Source organism: Rattus norvegicus, chromosome 4 (genome assembly GCF_021556685.1).
Source record: "Rattus norvegicus strain SHRSP/BbbUtx chromosome 4, alternate assembly SHRSP_T2T, whole genome shotgun sequence".
NCBI lineage: Eukaryota > Metazoa > Chordata > Mammalia > Rodentia > Muridae > Rattus > Rattus norvegicus.
In genome coordinates, this window is record NC_141537.1 from 168,416,655 (window position 1) to 168,437,072 (window position 20,418).

At 38.5% G+C, this 20,418-nt stretch overlaps 2 protein-coding genes and 1 pseudogene across 2 annotated transcripts; 1 reads left to right on the forward strand and 2 right to left on the reverse strand.

Annotated features, from left to right (window-relative positions):
- Nucleotides 1-4,852: 4,852 nt before the first annotated feature.
- LOC147995100 (taste receptor type 2 member 140-like) lies at nt 4,853-5,629 on the reverse strand. Its single transcript, XM_087659609.1, has one exon. It carries the CDS (start codon nt 5,626-5,628, stop codon nt 4,915-4,917), a length of 714 nt encoding a protein of 237 aa, XP_087515735.1. The 5' UTR covers nt 5,629; the 3' UTR covers nt 4,853-4,914.
- Nucleotides 5,630-7,102: 1,473 nt separating this feature from the next.
- LOC147995101 (large ribosomal subunit protein uL1 pseudogene) lies at nt 7,103-11,892 on the reverse strand (annotated as a pseudogene).
- Nucleotides 11,893-16,217: 4,325 nt separating this feature from the next.
- On the forward strand, nt 16,218-18,644 carry Smim10l1 (small integral membrane protein 10 like 1). Its single transcript, NM_001447436.1, has one exon. The coding sequence runs from the start codon at nt 16,361-16,363 to the stop codon at nt 16,562-16,564; it is 204 nt and encodes a 67-aa protein (NP_001434365.1). The 5' UTR covers nt 16,218-16,360; the 3' UTR covers nt 16,565-18,644.
- Nucleotides 18,645-20,418: the final 1,774 nt, after the last annotated feature.

Here is a 20,418-nt window from a genome sequence, read left to right on the forward strand (position 1 = left end):
CTAGCTGAAAGCCTATCTCAGGACAAGAACAGAAGACATCTATAGAAATTCTTAAGAAAGACATGGAATGTTGTGTGTCAAAGATGGACTATAAACTTAGCCTCCTGAAAAACTTCTCTATAAAAAGAAAAGATATTTCTTATTATTACTCAATGTTTAAGGAACAGGCATAGTGAGAAAGAAAACCAGCACAACCATTGAAAATTTAGAAATAAGCATACCATCACTGCAGAGAAACATAGTCAGTTCTCCTGGCATGGTCCCTTCCACACAGCAAAGAAAAGAGGACAGACAAATGCAAAACACCCTGGAGGGGTGTGGAGTGGGTGCTGTTGCTGGAACTGCATTGACTTTTAGGAAAGTGACAGAGTTTATATCAATGGAAGAGTGGCAGATCCTCAGGGGAGCTCCTTCAAAACTCTTCTCTGCACCTTCCTCTCTGAATAGGAAATAGAGAAAGTTCTACCTGAGCAGCAGGAGATAGGAAACATAGTTGTCCAACAAGACAGCAACACCAAGAACAGTTTCCATATAATTCATTCATAAAACAAATAACAGATCCTCAGGAGCATGAATGTTCCTGCAATTTTTATATTTACAAATATTATATTGTGCATCTACAAATCTCTGTACTTCATAATTCAATAGGTGTAAGTTTTATTGTCTTCATAAACACACACAATTGAAAAGAGTTTAGTAAACATAAATTCACCCTATGTATCCCTTATTTTAGATCACTATTGTTATAACACTTACCTATCTTCAGTGTCTATATATTTCTTACAATAGATTAGATTCTCAATTACAACATTAAAATTTACCACAAATTTAAGACAATATATTCAGAATCATTTTCACTAATGTAAAATTAATGTTTATTATACAAAACATCTTTAAGAAAGATAACTGTGATTTCCAGTGCAACAGAACTATGTAGATATGTGTAATACATTAATAGATGATGGCACATGATTGATTACTGATAATATATAGATATATGATAGAGAGTTGATAGATATGAATAAATAGGTCATACAGAGATATAAGACACATAGACTGGAAGAGTCAGTCTTGTGTATCTATACAGAACTATGTTCTCAGTACATAAAGTGCTACATGTACAGCAATGTCACTATAACTGCTTATAATTTGTTTTTACATTTAGATTTGCTTGTATGCATATGCATTAAGATTGAACACTTGAGATAGCAACCTCTGAACAAGCTTGTTCCTGGAAGAAACTGATTCTCCTCTCTCCTCAGACATTTACCTCCCACAGCTCTTTCATTTAGTGGGTGATAACATATGGAATCATCTGTTCATGTTGCCATATCAACTAATTGCTGTCATTATTATGTCCGTCTTGTTCAGGCAATGCTATTGATGGGTACTCATGATTGCAGCTTCCTGTCATAGGACAAAGACACTACTTCAAAGCAGACACCCAGGTGTTCTTGTTCTTACAATTTTTCTGTCTTCTCTTCTGTGATTTCCCAGAGCCTTAGTGGTTTGAACAATCCACAGACCACCTCTTTTCTCTGCATTTAGACCAGCTTTGGATTTCTAAAATCATGTCCACCTTTTCCAAAAAAGAAGCTCCTGATGAAATTAGAGCTACTTGCATTTATGGGTGTAAGAATAAGTATTTAAAATAAAACTTTAAAATGCATTGGTTTTAAAAAATAGCAGTAGAAGGTTCTCCTCTCAGCATGTCTGTGGTTTACTGGTAAAAATGCTAATGCATGTTGAGTTGATATCTTTCCAGTTTGGTGAAAGTATTGAATATTTCTAGACATTTTTCTGATGGAAATTTTGAATCCGAATAGTGTAACATTACAGAAAGTAGAGACAACTTTAATATTCTTCTATTTATATCTCTTTGATTTCCTTCTCTTTTTTATATCTATAGGTATGGAATCAAACATAGTATTCCAAATGAATGGGGATAGAGAACAGTCTGCCTTATTCCTGATATTAGAGTCTTTACAAGTTTTTCTCTTTCTGATAGTACCGGCTTGGTTTCTCATATTTTGTCCTTATTATATCGATGAACATTCCTTATTATTTTATTTGTTCTAAAATTTTCATGCTGCAGCCATGATGGATTAACCACAAGCATTCTTGCCATCCCTTGAGATGATCGTGTGTTTTGTTTTTTACTAAACTTATGTATTTTATTACATTAATTGATCTTTGTACGTAGAATCATTATTACATTGCTAGGAAGAAGCCAAATTAGGCAGAGTAGGTGATCTTTTCGATATATGTGTGTCCTGTTTGTAAATACTTGAGAATGTTTGTGTTTGTGTTTATTAGAGATACTGACCTGTTTTCTTTTGTTGCTGTGTCTTTACCGGGCTTTAGTAGTACTAGATTTGTTGAAGGAGTTGACAGTTTTTTCTATTGTTTTGGTAATTTGAAAAATATAGGTTGTACAACATTGAAGGGATTGAATAATTCGGCTGTGAACCCGTCTGAGTCTGAGCTTTTCCAGTCAGAAGCCTGTTAGTTAGCATTTCACACTTCCTTATTTGGTTTAAGTTTGTTTCAGTAGTTAATTTCCTCATTGTTTAACATCGGTGATCCAAATGTGCCTGCAAATTAACTCATGTCTTTAAAATTTACTAACTTAATTGAGTGCAAGTTTCTCTCTATTGCATTTTTAAAGCATTCATTTGAGAATTTCCTACTTGAGTACTGGTTCTATATTGACCCTGCCTCTTTCCAATTCCTCCAAGTCTACCAATTTCTCCCTTGCTCTAATCTATTGTGCTGGTTAATTTTATGTCAACTCGAGCCAAGCTAGAATCATCGTGGAAAAGCGAACATCTACTGTGAAAATAGTCCCATAATATAGGGTTATAGGCAAGCCTGTGGAACATTTTCTTAGTTGGTGATTGATGGTGGAGGGCCCAGTTCATAGTGCATGGTACCACTACTCAGCTTAGTGGTCCTGCGTTCTGTAAGAAAATAGGCTGATCGATGCGGTAAGCAACATCACCCCATGGCTTTCGCATCAGCTCCTGCCTCCTGATTACTGTCCTGCTTTAGTTCTTCTCCTGCCTTCTTCAGTGATAGACAATTCTGTGAAGTCTGAGCAAAAACCTGTTTTCTCCACAAGTTTCTTTTGGTATTAGTGTTTCATCTTGGCAGTAGAAAACCTAAATAAAACTTCCATAATCTAACCTCATTTCTTACTTTATACTTCTCTGCAGAAACACACACATACATATATACAAATACATACATTCACATGTATATACACTTAGAGACATACTTTCATATTCAAATATATACACACAACATACACGCATATTCACATAAACCAGCACACTTACATATATACATGCACACTTACACACATACATGCACACATATATATACAAGCAAATATACATACACATACATATACAAAAATGCATATACACTTGCACACATATGCACAAAAAACACACATACACTCTGATGTATACATATATGAACACATAAAAACATAAAAAATACACAAAAACAAAAACACATATGCATAAACAAACACACATATATACACAAGCACACACAAACATATATCATAAACCTATACCCACATACTCAAGTACACATATATGCACACACACATATACATACAAATAATATACACATGTAAACACATACAATCCATAATACACATATGAACACACACACATATATACAAAGCAGACACACATACAAAAAGCACACAAATACACAAACATGCATTCAAATATGTATACTAAGTACACAAGTAATACATACAAATACACAAATACACAAACACATGCACATACCACATACACAAAAACACACAATCCCTATACATACATACACAAAAACGCAGTCTCCACATGCATACTTACAAACATACACATACTCAGAGACAATGGGTTTCGTTTCTAAATCCATTCATTTAACTTGTGCTTTTCGATAAGTGGATAACTTTATTGTGGTTAATTTGGAAGGGCTGTCCTGATAGCTATTAGCTCTGCCTGGGTTAGCAGTCCCATGTTGTGGTCAGTAACTGCAGATTTGTTTCTTTCTGCAGCTTCTTGACTTTATGTAGATAGACTGCTTTCTTCAGTCTGATGTATGGCATCCGGCAACCTCTGTAGGGCTGGTGTGGTGGAAATAAATTCTCTGATTCTGTTAATATGGAAAACCTTTCCCCCTTCATCTGTGGTAGATACCTTCTCTGTGTAAAACAATCTGAATTAGCATAATTAGTTTTTCTTTGGAATGTGGGGCATGTAATCCCATGATCTCCTGGTGTGTGAAGCTTCCATTGAGTAGTCAGCTGTTATTTTGATGGTTTTTCCTTCATATACGACTTCTGACATTTTCTTAGAAGCTACAAATACTCTTTTATTTTGTATATTTAGTGTTTTAATTGTCACATAATATGGGCAGTTTTTTAAATCTGTTTATTTTAAGTTCTCTATGCTTCCTTATCTGTATAGGCATGTCTTTTTATTTCTTTTCCTTTTACTGCAAAATAGAGCCTCAAAAAATATCATTGAGTTTGTTTTTTGTTTGCTATCTACCGTTGGTCATGAAACTCAACCTTATGAGTAGTTTATTTCCACAGGAGACCCTCATGAGGGAAACTAAGGTTTTAATGGCAAAATGGCAAGTGGATATCTATTGAAGATCGCTTCAGTGTAAGGGACGGGGACATGAATTCCCTTATTCTTATAGCTGTAAGACCCTACCTGCTGCACACTCCTTCAGTCCTGTGCCTGTTCATATGTGTGTTTATCCTGTTGATTTAAAAAGACTTTTTATTGATTGTTCCTCAAACTGATCTGGCTCTTACTCCTTTCCTCTTCCTCCCCTCTAGATTTCCCTACGCCCTCAGGGGTATTTCATGGAGACATTTAGGGCTCAGTGTTCCAAGTTCTCTCACTCTATGCATTTTGTCATTTGCAGGGCCTTTATGTGGGCTGCAGTGCTGATGTCTCTGAAGCCTGCGGCATTGCCCGGCATGTTCCTCAGGTGTCTCCACAGAGAGAAAATGAGAAGGAGAAACATTGTCAGAGCTAGAGCGAACGGTATAAGCGTGAACATAGTGTTGATGACTATAATAAGCCTAGAAATTTGCAGAGCAGTGGTTAAGACAGCACTGTAGGACACAGTAGCTCCATGCCCATCTATCCAGAGATCAGCGCATCTGTTTATGATTAAGAAATTTGAAAAGAAGATGAGCAATGATGCCAGCAATGTCACTATAACCACTTGTTTTACTCTCCATTTTAGGTGAAAAAGAGAGTTTGAAAAAGTGCCTATTTTGAGAAAATAAAAAATGCTGAGACTTGTTGCAAGCCAGACGCTGAAATGATTGGTCACTGTCCAGGAAATATTAATTTCTCTCACAAGTCTTTTAGTCATTATTAAGGTTGGGTGCAGTTCATATACCAGTATACTTGTGATTATTGAGCAGAGGAAACCAATTCTGGAAATTGCCAGAGCAGTGAAGATCTGATCTATAAAAGATATCTTTCTCCTCTTGGCCCAGTCCGCGATGTTCACGAGAACTGTGAATGCATTGCCTAAACTTCCCACTATGAATTCCACACATAGAGTAGTTAATAATATGTAATGTAAGACACCACTCATCGTCTCCAAGAGGAGGCTCCAATTTCTACTACAGTGCTAAATATTTTAATGACAGTCTTCTAAACCATGCCTAGATGACTCCTAAGAATTCACAGCATTCTAATTTAATGAACTCTTACATGCTGTGTCACATAAACACAAAGAATCACTCGTGGGCTGGTTTACAGTTTTCTTCACAAAAGATAAGATTTTTCAAACAAACCCATCTCAGCTTCATCCAGATGCTCTGTACCTTACAGAAGATGTGTTGAAGTCTTCTGTAATTGATGCTGAGGGAAACAAAATTGCCATATGCTGTCGTCAGAATGAATGTATTTATTTACATGGCTTCCACTATCTACATATTAACGCTCAATCACTTAATTTATGACAAGCAAATTTATAAGGTTATAACTCACATAAAAGTCAATAGTACCTAAATTGTTATCTAACATAAGAATTTCATTTAATATTTCAAAAGGGTGCTGATACAGGCTCTTATTCTTGTTTTCCAAAGCTTTTTCTAGAAACACACAGCTATCTAATAATCATCCATAGTTAGTTATTCCTCAAATAACTGAGAATGACTAGATTGATAATTTACTTTTTATAATGTTGTATATGCATATGTACACAGGCATGTACTAGTTCGTAAATGTGTATTTATTTCAATGATAATCATTTTTGTTTCTGACTTCTAAAACTCAGGTTTATCATTTACTTAAAACTTAATGAATATTTCACTTAAGATTTAGTAACATGATAGTTTGTTAGGAGATGGTATAAAATTGCTTTCATGTGTAATTGATGCAGTGGTAATGTACTAGAATATTCTAAAGACCTGTGACTATCTTTTCCATACATGCAAATAATTTGGAAATACTCCTATTGTTACAAAGCAGACAACAAGCTTACGTAAATTCATCTGCATAAAACAAATCCTCTTCATTCTCTGGGTCTCCTCTCTGTGTTCATGCACGAGATTCCTTCACCAGTACAAGCTGCAAATACTATTTGTTTTCCTCCACTTTGCGTCAACATCTGTCCATTTAAAATTACTGTAGGCACCAAGATATATACAACACAATACACACCCAAGGCAAGCCAGGGACTGCAGCAACAGGTCATAGCGTTCTTCAAGAGCTAAATGATGACAGCCAAAGGAGCAAACACACACACATGTAAAAATATATATATATATCAGAATGAGCAACCAGAAAATCATCAAAAACTTTAGGAAACCTGGTATACTTACCACACTGCTATACATGGCTCAGTACTGAAGAAAACTGGGCTCTTTGATAAGACTCTATATCACAGTAACGGCAACCAAAGTGTTTAGATTGAAGAGAAAGTCACAGGCTACTGCATGTGAAAGAAAAACAACTACCACTTCCCTTTGGAGCAACACTGAGCAAAGAAAATAAGACAAAAATATCCTGAAATTTTTCATGAATGCCCAACATTTCGGGGCGGAAATTACTAGGAAGGTAAATTAAGCTAGCATATGAAACATTTTAGGAGAAATTTCTAGAACAGAAGAACGAGCATACCTGGACACAGAAAGGAGCTCTTCGAGTGGTTCCTTTTCTATAACAAAAAAGAGGAAGTCAGCGAATAAAAATGCAAAACACAATGGAGGTGGGGCTGTACGGAGCATGTGCTACTACAAGAGCGGTAAGACCTTAAGGAAAAGCGGCAGAGCTTGTATACATGGGAGTGAGTAACACCACCCTGGGAGGATCCCTGAACTTCTCTATTTGACTTTTCACTCTAGATAGGAAGCCTTTGAGGTTCTACCTTAGCAGCTGTAACTGCCGCACTCTGTTGTCCAAGTGGCTTTGCTCAGAACAAACCTGCTACTCTATTAATAGTGTCAAGATTACTATGCATGTCTCTGGCACAGTTATAGTAAAAGAAGAGCCCAAACTCTTACAGAATCAATGCAAGGTGCTCTGTCACAAAAAAGGAGCAACCATATCTAAGAGACAATTGACCAAAAAGAGCTATACAGCAAAGGTTCCAGTCCCCAACACAAAAAGCAAGCATTTATACATGGAGTCACTCTTTGAGTGACACTTTCCATCGACTACTTTGGGCATGGATCTGTGTGAGTCCTCACATATCTATTTTCTGAGGGAATATTTTGTATCGCCAATATTATCCTTCCAATTTTAACTATAATGAAACACTGTGAGCATGGGATCTGGTTTTGTAAATGCCTCTGAATGATGCAGAGAAAATATTTGTTGAATTTTAGATTTTCTTTGTTGGCTTCTATGACCTTACAATACGCTCACTTGAAGAGTGTTTAGAAGTGTTATGGGAGAAAATGCACAAACGTTATAATTAAGAAAGGATGCTGGTAGGCCTCAGGTGTAGCTGAGATGAAGAATACTTGTCAGTCATGTAAGAGACCCTAGGTTTAATCTCACAGCCATTAAAAAACAGAAAAAAGAAATATAAGTAATGAAAGGAATCTGTTTGCTACCTAGATTTTATAATGCTAAATGGCATTTTGCATATAAAGTAAATAATAAGATGAAATGATAGTATCGAAATTCACAGTTGAAAATATGTGAAATTTTATTGAACTCCTTTGCATACTTCTTCAAAACTGACATTTTGTGGCAAATGCCATCTACTTTATAAACTTGTAACCTAAAAATTAAAAGTGAAACACAACATTCATGCTTTTATGCAGCTATCATACTGGGTTTTGTTTATTGTCATTTTGCCAGCCCTAATACAATCATTCATTTATTTATCCATTCATTAGTTCAGTAGAAATATTTTGAAAACTATTTTGTTTTCAATTGTAGGTGCCACAAATAATCAGCAAACGGAAATGACATTATTTCCTCCTCCCGAGATTCTTCTCATGGATTGGAGATGATTGGCAAGCATGAATAACCATTGAAATGGTGAGTCTTCATTTTTAACAACAGCAGCAGCAGCAGCAGCAGCAGCAGCAGCAGCAGCAGCAGCAACAACAACAACAACAACAACAACAACAATAATAATGATAATAATAATAATTTACTGCATCCAAATTTAAAGAGACAGGAGCTACAGTTTGCAGCCTTTGGTTGTGGGATCCAATGATGATCATTGATGATGTCATCATTTATGTGCAGCCACATCTTGCTGTGCCTCTTTCACAGGAGGTAGATTAACTGAAGGGCACAATGCAGGGATGCAGTTCAGAGGATAAAGTGTCTACAGGGAGGACAGTCATACATGTAAAGCTGTCACGTTCTTCATTTTCACATTTCCAGTTATATCACTTTCATACTCACTCACCTGAGCAGTGATAAAATTCACCCAATAAAAGTCAAAACTAGTAACACTTGTGTGTAAGGTTGTATGTGTGTGTCATATGCACACTCACATGTAAGGGTGCCGATGCCCCATGGAGCAAACACTGGAGAAGAATTTGTGGTGTCCTTATCTATCACTTTGTCCAGTTTCCTCTCTGAGCTGGATCAAAGCTCCAGTGATCCTTCTTTCTCTTCTCCCCATTCCCTCAGTCCAGCACTGGTATAGAAGATGCACATAGTCATGGCTTGCTCTTTATGGATTCTGTGGATTCTTAGATCCCCATAGCTGTGCAGGTGCTGTTACCAGCTAAGTTATCTTCCCTGCCCCCTCTTGTAGTATATCAACTTTATATGTGCATCTGAACTGTGGATATATAGTGATTTTTTTATAACTGTGTGTCGAATTTTAAGCAAACATCACCACAGTGTGTTATTACGTGAACTAAACCCTTCTTCCTACAAAGAGTACACTATCATAACTGCTCAGATTAATTCTTGTTCCTGTGTTCCTCCTATAGACCAATGGACTTCTCATTTGATATTGAGTCAAAGATGAATTCTTATTTGTTAGCATGAAAATATGGCTATATTCTGCTTTGACAGTTGCAATCACATTGCTTGAATATCTTCATTATTTGTGTTAAACAACTTTAGTTTTCTGTTAATAAAATGATCGATTCAATACGTAGTTTTTTCACAGTGTTTTCTTGGAAACCCAGGGAAGCCAATGCTCCTTCAACAGCTAATAAGCATGTGTAACTGTGTTTGAAAGTGTGTAATCCTGTAGTATATATAGCCACGTGCATGCTTCATGATAGAATTATTACTATGTTATCTCAAATGTATGTCTCTTGTAGATAATGAAGATTCAAAACATCTTTCATGCTGTTCAGTCTTTTCAGCCCATTAATGATGTTTGGCAAAATATTCCTCATGTGTAGAGCTTTAAAAAGGTTACTATTTTTGTCCATTCAATTTTAAAATAATTAATTTCTCCAATAATTTGTTTATCCACTTTACTTCCAGATCACAGATCCCTTCTTCTCCTCCCAGTCCCACCCTTACAAGTCCCACCATTTCCCCCTCCCCTTTTCCTCAGAGAAGAGGATCCCTTATTGGATACCACCCCACCCTGGGACTTCTAGTTCCAGCAGAGGCTAGGCACATACTCTCCCATTGAGGGCTAACCTAGTTTAAGTACGGAGAAGGGTAGCCAATGGCACAGAACAGAGACAGGGTCAGCCCCCACTCCATTTGTTAGGTGTCCCACATGAAGACAAAGCTGCACATCTGCTACAAATGTGGAGGGTGGGGCTAAGTCAGTGCCTACATGCTCTTTGTTTGATGGTCCAGTCTCTGCAAGTCCTGTGAGCCCAGGTTAGTTGATGCTGTAGGTCTTCTTGTGGTGAACTTGGCTCCTCTGGCTGGCTTAACTCTATTCCCCACTGGTCCATAAGACTCTCCAAGCCCCACCTGGTGTTGGGTTATGGGGCCCTGCATCTGCTTTCATCCACTGTTGGATAAAGACTCCAAGGAGATGATTATGCTAATTATAACATAGTATCATTATATATAGTATCATTACATACTATATGATGTAACATATAACAGAGTATCACTAATAGTGTCAAGAGTGGGACTCTGCTGTCTGGGTAAATCTCAAGCTGGAGCAGTCACTGGTTGGCTGTTCCCTCGGTCTCGGCTCCATCTTTACCTCTGCACAACTTGTAGGGAAGAGAATTATTATTTAAATAACCTCCAAATAAGAGCATAAATATTTAATCTTTTCCTTTGATTTTAACACTGCTGGTTCACAGTACAAATGGAACAAGAAACACAGCAATGTTTCTAGTGATAGACTAGTTTATGCAGATAATACACTTTCAAGGAAAACAACCTGCTAAATTGCAAAGATTTTTTTCAATAAATTACCCTGAAACACTGAATGATAATATGGAAAAAAAAGGTCAACTTAAATTTCACACCAGAATAATGCTAATTGAATTAGTCACCCACCTACATACAAAAAAGTAATAATAATTCTATTCAAGTGAGAAAATATTCTTATATAACTTTTATACCCTTCTAATAAACAGATATTTCTAAGGCAAATATGTGGTAATCCTACTGCCTCATCCTCCAAGTATTATACTCACAGGTGTAGGCCACTCTGCAAAGCTTCTATAATACATTTCTGGTCTTCTTTGTTGAGTTTCTTTTTTTTTTTTTTTTTTTTTTTTTTTTTTTTTTTTTTTTTTTGGCAGCACCGAGGTTTATTGGAGCATCCCAATACAGACGCTGGGGCTTGTCCATGGTGCTCTTGATATATAGAGCTCAGACGTTCTGCCAGTTTTTCTTGAGTAAGGACACCAAGAAGTTGACAGCCAGTTGGATGTTGTAGACTAGCTCGTCGTCAGTCATCTTCACGTGGCCGACGGCAACAGCCAGACACAACACCTTCTTCATCTGGAACTTGATTGTGGATTTCACCTCATCCACTTTGGCCACCATGTTTTCACTGTGTGTCAGCAGGAAGGGGAACTTGCCTGCCTTGTTTAGGCCTGGGCCCAGGATACGTGGGATTTGCTTGATCAGAGACTCGGAGGCCAAAAGGCATCATACTTCTTGGCCTGCTTTTTGACCAACTTCTTGTTCTTGTTAAGCTTCTTGAGCGCCTCGATGTCCATGTGGGGTATATCCACGGCCTTGGCTTCCTCACAGTGCTGCTGGTCCCCCAGGACGCACACGGAGAACTTGGGGCGAGGGGTGGACTTAAGCCTGACGGTGCCCGAGAAGCGTTTGTCCTTCTGAGGGTCGTGGTTCTTCAGGCTAATCTGCAGCTCCACTGTTTCCAGAAACTTGCGGCGCTGCTAGTTCCCGTGCAGGACTTCCCGCACCGCCTCGTAGAGGGTGTCGCGTGAAACTTTGCTGCTCATGGCTGCGGCTACGGGAACCGGAAAAGAACCCTTGGTGAGTTTCTTGATCTATTTGACAGAATGTATCCACACTACTGCATGAACCTGTTCTTTCTTCCTTTGGATTTTTTTTTCTAGGCTGTTAATCTCCAGAACCTTGATTATTAAAGTATATTGGGTTTTGTTTAAGGACTTTCCACAGGTAATGGATGATGTTTTGATTGGCTTTATATCCACTGATATTATTTATTATACTTACTTATCAACATAAGCCATCTCTACATTTCCAGGATAAACTCAATTTGGTAGTGGTGGGTGATCTTTTTGCCATATCAAATCCCATTTGCAAATATTTTAGCCCCTATGTTTATCACAGTTATTGGTCATTCATTTTATTTGATATGTTTTTATCTGGTTTGGTATTTGAGCAATACTGACTTGTTACATACAAGTTTGAAATTCTTCCTTCTGTTTCTTTTTTCTCCCCCACCCTTTTTTTGTTCATTTTTAAAAACAATTCAAGAGATGTTCGTTGTAATACCTCTTTGAATATCCAGTTCAATTTTGTTATAGTTTAATTCCAATGCATCTTTTCCTTTTTTATTTTTCTTTTCCTTTATTGGATATTTTCATTATTTACATTTCGAATGTTATCCCCTTTCCTGGTTCCCCCTCTGAAAATTCCCCATGCCATCACCCCACCACCTGCCTCCATGAGAGTGCTCCACCATCCACCCACCCATTCCCTCCTACCTTCCTGCCCTGGCATTCCCTTACACTGGAACATTGAGCCTTCACAGGACCAAAGGCCTCTCCTCCCATTGACAGAGCCTATCCTCTGCTACATATGCTGCTGGAGCCATGGGTCCCTCCATGTGTATTCTTTGGTTGGGGGTTTCGTCCCTGGGAGTTGAGGGGTGTCTGGTGGGTTGATATTGTTGTTCTTCCTCTGGGGTTGCAAACCCCTCGATTACCTCAGTCTTTTCTTTAACTCCTACATTGGGGACCCTATTCTCAATCTAATAGTTGGCTGCAAGCATCTGCTTCTATTTGTCAGGCTCTGGTGGAACCTCTCAGGAGACAGCTATATCAGGCTCCTGTCAACATGCACCTCTTGGCATCTGCAGTAGTGACTGTATGTGGGATAGTTCCGATGTGTGGCAGTTTCTGGATGGCCTTTTCTTCAGTCTCTGCTCCACACTTTGTCTCTGTATTTCCGTCTGTATTTTGTTCCCCTTCTAAAAAGTACTGAAGCATCCACACTTTGATCTTTCTTCTTCTTGAGCTTCATGTGGTCTGTAAATTGTATCTTGAGCATTCTGAGTTTGTTGGTGGGATTGCAAGCTGGTACAAGAACTCTGGAAATCAGTCTGGCAGTTCCTCAGAAAATTGGACATAGTACTCCCTGAGGACCCAGCTCTACCATTCCTGGGCATATACTCAAAAGATGCTCCAACATATAACAAGGACACATGCTCCACTGTGTCCATAGCAGCCTTATTTATTACAGCAAGAAGCTGGGAAGAGCCCAGATGTCCTTCGAGGAATGGATACAGAAAATGTGGTACATTTACACAATGGAATACTACTCAGCTATTAAAAGCAATGACTTCATGAAATTCATAGGTAAATGGATGAAACTAGAAAATATTATGTTGAGTGAGGTAACCCAATCACAAAAGAATACACATGATATGTACTCACTGATAAGTGGATATTAGTAAAATATCTTGGAATACTCAGGATACAATTTACAGTTCAATTTTTATCTGAAACCATCTGGATTGGGCATGTTTTAGTCAGAAAATTATTGGTTCAATCTCCTTGTTCATTATTAGCCTATTTATACTGATGGCTTTTTCTTGATTCAACTTGTTATATAAATCTAGAAATTCTTTAATTTCTTTTAGATTTCTAACTCAGTGGAGTTTAGGCATTTAAAATATTCTCTTATGTTGTCATTTTCTTTGATGTCTATTGTAATTTTTCTTTTCTCAGTGAGTTTATTAATTTCCCCCTCCCCATTAGCTGTGCTAAAAGTCAAGATATTGCTAAGCAGTGCCAGGTCTTAAGAATTCTTGACTTTTTGTCTTGCATTTCCCCATACGGTTCCGTGGTGAGGCTGTGGTGTAACTGATGATCTGTCTGCACGTAAGGGCGTTTGCACTGTTTGTTTGTCAGTTAGTGTGTGGACTACTATAAGCAGTCTTCTGAATGTTGTTTGATACTTTCTCATTAAGTATCCTCTCAGGAAAATAATTCCCAAGGCATCGAATTTGGTATTGAATTTTTCCTCCCAGGCAATGAAAGACTCAACATTTTTAGTTTTATTTTTAAAAAACACCTGCTAAGAGATGTGAAATAGTCTTTTCAGTTCAAGGGACAGAAGTAAACCACAACCCTCTAAAATATCAGATTCCAAACACTCTTGAGCATTAAGCAGGATTGAGAGCTTTTTAAAGAATCATTAGCATGTCCTACAGGAATAAGTCTTCATTGTGGCCACTTACCTAGTGCATGGCTGCTATATTCTCCACTCTCCAAAAGTAAAAGACAGCTATTTTCATGGAGTTAACAAGGGCAAGAGCCAGGGCAGGCTAGGGATGGGTCAGGTGATGTAAGTATGTGAATGAGGGAATACTTCTGTCATTAGAAAGTGGAAGATCCAGGCTCGGACTGACTTAAGTCAATGTTTATAGCTTCATGGATTCTGATTTCAGAATAAACTACACCTGTGTACTAAAAGCATGTACATTCTGAGTTGGTCATTCATCCTTAACTACTCTTTATTCTCTAGTCCTTAGTTTGGGGACCAGTTTCTCTACTGGTTTAGCATTGATACAATAGCAGAAAAGAAGCATAAATGAGACCCCTCTTTAAGTTTTCCAGCTCTCACAAAATCATGTTATTTGCACCAGACCTATAGGTAGTTTACTGAGAAACAGAAGTGCTCTGTGTATAGACAGATGACAGGACTACTCCATGGTATAGGAAGATTTTTATTTTAGATGTAAGGGAATAGCCAGGGTGAACTGGAAGTGTCAAGACAAGAGAAAAAGTAGATTGCACACGGCAGCAGACTGGATACAGCCAGGACTGTCTGTCAGAGAGAAGAATATCAAGGATAGAGAATAGAGAAGGCATAGTGCGAATAATGGTGGTTACAAAAGAGTAGCTGGACTGAGGGAGGGCCAGCAGAAATGGGCATCGGGTCTTGGAAATGCATAACTGAGTGAGGACTGAAGAAACGTTGAGGCAAGGACCTTGATAGACTAGATAGCGCCCAAAGACATATATTAACAGAGAATGACAAGTCTCTTTTGCCAGAGGTAAGAGAAATAAATGTTCCCTTTGGCAGGTAGGAAAACACTTCACAAGTTCCTGAAAAGAGCCTGCCTTTTATCTAACCAGAAATCCTCCTGCAGTCCAAGGAGTTAGCTCGTTTTTGCATAGACTGTCCTTCGATGTTTTGGAAATTGGAGTGTCCTTTTGAGCTGACACTCTCAGAGCACGGGGATGCTTGGGATATATAACGCATATATGCAAGTTAAGTCAGATCTGGAAAATTTTAATAACGACGTTTAGAAGTATACTATATTCTGAAAGTTATGCTCAGAAATTAATGCATATCCATAGTACATAAATGAGGCTAAACTGGGGCATTAGTGAAACAAATAAAGTTAATGGAAGTGCATTACATAAATGCCAGAAATAAAGTTTGAATAATGAATACTTGTATTTCTATAGTATACTAAGAATATGAAAATAAATAATATTCTGGTCTTTCGAGTCTAACTTAGGTTTTTCACTAGTGCAAAAAGCTGGATTCCATACCTAATCTGAACTTTTTATGGGTTTATATTAATTGGAAACACAACCATATATACATGTGCTAACACACATCCTATACAATGGGATAGGGACTTATGTCAGGGAAACCGGGAAACGGAGTAACATTTGAAATGTAAATAAAGAGATATCCAATAAAAGGAAAAAAAAAAAGATCGTGTATATTTGCTTAATTTATCACTTGCAACCTACATAGTCCTAATATACAGGTGGATCCCTAACCTAATATGATGACTTTTCACTTACGGTGTTACAAATGCAGACCCTAAGCCTATATACGTTTATGTAAGGTGACTGATCACCTTGTCAGTGTTTCAGTAAATGTTATGGGATTAAATAGCAGACACTCTTATTTTCATCTACCTTTGATCTTTGCAAAATGTGTACTAAATGTTGGTTAAGTTACATCAGCTCACTGAGCTCTGCCCTTTAAAGGGACAGCGGATCTCTGTGCTGCTGTCCCTAGCAGTTACATAATTGCCTGCAGCCAACCTTCCCCAGGAAGCTGACAGGAAGAGGCGGAGCCCACGCCGCCCAGCGCCACCAGGGAGGGAGCGGCGGCCGCTGCCGGTGAAGGCTAAAGCGGTGGCCGCTTCATCCCGGCCACTGCTCGGTCTGGCTCGGGACTGCGCGGATCTTCGGGGACCCTCGGCCTGGTCTGACAACGCCATGACCCCCGCCGAGGCCCCGTCCGCCCTGGCGCTCAGGGTTGTGGGCCCTGCGGCCGCCACCCCGTACGGTGTCTTCTGCAAGGGGCTCTCCCGCACCCTGCTCGCCTTCTTCGAGCTGGCCTGGCAGCTGCGAATGAACTTCCCGTACTTCTACATCGCGGGCTCAGTGATCCTCAACATCCGCTTGCAGGTACACATTTAGAGCCCTGTCTGCGTTGCGCGCCACCCGGGACCGCAAGATGGCCGCTTCCCAGACCGCTCCGCGGCATCTTCAAGATGCGCGAGAAGAACGTGCAATCTCGCGAGATCAGGCTCGCTCGCGGGCAGTCTGCTCGCAGCCTACCCTTCCTAGGAGTTGGAGGAGGGAAAGCTAGCTGATTCGATTAAGAGCAAAAAATTGTTCCAGCAGCAGAGCAGCTGTCCAAGGAAGTATCCAAAGGAACTGCACCTCAGTAAACTCCTGGCAAGTCTTAGGATATGACAAAGGGCACAGGATGCATTATGAGAAAGGAAGGCTAAGGTTTTCAAGAACACAGATTTACATCAAACTTGCGTTCTGAATTAATCTTTGAGAATACTGGACTGTGAGCTAGACATTGAGTAAGAGGTTTGTTATATCAAGAATGTGATCTAAAAAAAACATTCATCTCTTCCTCCCACAAGAGGATATTTTGAAACTGTGGGTCAAAGTCAGACTACAGGAGAGCCCTCAAATATGCCAAATGTGACAGACAGCAGGATTTTGAAAATATAGTGGGAGTATGTGAAGATGTTCCAGTCAAAGAGACATTGTTTCCAAAGGAAAGAAAGTCCAGTCGCCTCACAGGAATTGTGTATTCCCTGGTAGTAATGCAAATGGACCACATATGGCTTTCTTCTTTAAAGAGAATACCTAATTTTAGCTACAGAGTAAAATGCTGATGTTACAAACCGTGACAAGTGGAGGGACAAGAAAGTAAATGGACTGATGGTGCCATTGTGGACTGGGAGGGTAAAAGCTGTACATTTGTGAACAAAAAGATTTCCTTGTTATGGTCAGCCATGATTCTAACTGCTAAATGGAGGCAGTAACAACATGACCTAAAGAGTAAACATCCAGAGATGGAATGTTCTCAATGTCTGAAAAGGAGCAGATATCTGGTGTATGTGAATGTATGCTAGAGATTTTTTACAAGCCTGTGGTGAATTAGTAATTGTATTTTATTTTGAAAGTTAAACAGGTAATTAGAAACCCCAAGAAAAATAAAATAATAAAACATTATGCTGCCCTACCTCATGTGAATAATACTGTACCTGTAATATAAGTTCTCACTTAACAGGAAATAGTTATGTAACATTGGGAGGATGGAAACTGAAAAAGATGTATGTGTAATGACACAAAGTGCATCAAGATCTAGACTGAAGATTTGATTAAGTTGTAGACTTACCATGTAGACTTAAGTTGTGGACCTACCCTTCATGAGGCTCTAGGTATGATACGCAGCGCTACAAAAACATAAATAAAGGTCAAATACATAAAGAAGCAACATAAACTATGATTAGGAAAATTAATGCAAAACCATCTAGGAGCTAAAAGTGGTTATTTCTAGAGAAAATGTATGGGGATAGGTAAAGGAAAAGCAAGGCTTTGTTGATTTTTGTTACTACTCTAAGGTGATTTCTTTTAAATCATGTATATGGTTTTCTTCCATTAAGATCTAATTAAAATATTTTGATTTTAAAAGCTCCCCAGGCAAGTATACCACAGGTCAAATGACCAAAAGTATTGTGGGATTGAAATATAAATCATACAATGAGCTGCTACTGTTTGATAATATCAATATATATTAATGTGGAAGTATTCTGCCTAATATAGCTTGGAAATGATTTTCATTTCCACTTGTGATTTTTCTTACAGATTCATGTAACTGTATTCTTTCCGAACACGTGTAAGATGAACATATACTGTTAGAGGCTTCACATGGAATCGTATCTGTTATTCTGTCCCTGCGAGCACATTTTAAGACAGTGCATGCTGTTTTGAAACCCCCTCTGCTGGCTTTGTTTGAAAATTGCTTGTTTCCAAGCTCTTTGCAGAAAAATTTCCTGATACTCAAAGATAGCTGAAGGATCCAATCAGAGCCAGACATAGTAGCACACAGATGTTACTCCACTCTGGAAGTTGCATTGGAACTGTCATGTTCAAGGACAGCCTGCGCCATGTGATAAAAACACTGTCCCAAAGAAACGAAAGCAAAAGAATCCAGTGGTTAAGAATAAAAATTTTAGAAGGAAAAAAAAAATGAGTGTCTCCTTATTAACTTAATTCCGGAAAAGACTGAACCGAATGTCTCACTTCTGTCTTTTGTGGTATTTTGTTTGCACCCTCCCCGCCTCTTTCTCTCTCAATAGGGTTTCCTCTAGAATTTGCTGTGTATTCCAGGCTAGCCCAAAACTCATGATCCCCCTGCCATTGTCTTTTGATAACTGAGCTATGCCCACAATAGGCTTCATATTTGCCAAGTGACATTTTAAATGTCACTGAAGTCCCCAGGTCCCCATTACTAAAATTTACAGGCTAAAGAAGTACTCTGAAGGAAAAAAAAATAGTCAATGCTTTATTAATGAAGAAATACACCTGATGTTTTAAAGCATGAGAAAATTCCAACTGTAATAGAGCAGAAAGAATGACCATAAAGAGAAAGAGCTGGAAACATACTTCAGTCAGTAAAGACTGTTCTATAAAAGCCTGAAGAACCAAGTTTGGTCCCCAGAGCCTAGTTAGCCAGGCTTGGTAGCGTGATTGCAACCCCAGTGCTAAGGAGAGGCAGAGACAGGTCCCTGGGGTTCTCTGGTCTAGCATCCTTGGCAAAGTTCCAGAACATTGAAAGACAGTGTTTAAACAATAATATGAACACTGCCTGAGGACACATTCAGTGTCGAACCTATAGATACCTCCCACATTATCTTCCTATTGATATCCTACTTTAATTCTGTATTTTTTTTAATCCACTGAGTCCAGTCCACATCTAAAAATAGGGACAATAGCCATCTGCTTATAGCTCCTCAGCTCAGGGACCTAGGACCCCTTAGGGCCCCCCTCCTTATTCCATGATGGAGTCGTTGAACTGTCTCTGGTGTGCAACAGCCATATATATATATGTGTGTGTGTGTGTATATATATATATATATATATATATATATATATATATATATATAGTGCATTTCATAACACCCTCATCCTGTCTTCCTGTCTTTTATACTCTTTATCTTCCATGGTGAAATCTTAAACTTCTATGTCCAGTTGGGGTGGAGAATAACAGTGATATTCTTTTCCTTAATATCTAGACTGTATCATAAAAGTTAATTCACTATAAAATAGATTGTTTTATTTTATGGTTGTAATATAATCCACCTCTATCTTAACTGCTGTAATTAACCTGAGAGCTCTAGGAATAACACTGGGCATTCTATTACAGACCTGTAATAAACCCAGCCGAACTTCAGCTGCATGAGAACCCATCTCAGTATATATTTCCTATGAGTGTCCCCAAAACTTTTTTATTATGCGGGGAGTATACAATATTCTAAGAGTTCGTTATGTCTTCCTCACAGCACCAGCCAGCCTTGAATGCAAAGGAATTACTTCTAGTCCCAGGATTTGAAAGCGACTAGATAATCCTAGGTTTCATGGTATGGAAATCAAGAGCCCTAGAAGTTACTGATGAAGTTAGCATGGCCCCTGTGCAGGGATGACACATGAATTCATGAAGAAGTGTTCCATATTTTTCTTGGAAACGCTCGATGCCCCAGTATAGGGGAATGCCAGGGCGGGGAGACTGGAGAGGGTGGGTGGGTGGGGGATTACACTCATTGAAGCAGGGGGAGGGAAAATGGAATAAGGGGTTTCCAAAGGGGAAAGGGGATAACATTTGAAATGTAAATATAATATCTAATTAAAAATTTAAATTTAAATTTTTAAATTTAAGAAAAGAAATACTCTAAAGGTAGTATAAAGGCCACCAAAAAAAGAGGCACCATTGGTCAGCATGATTTAAAAGTGACCAAATCATGAAA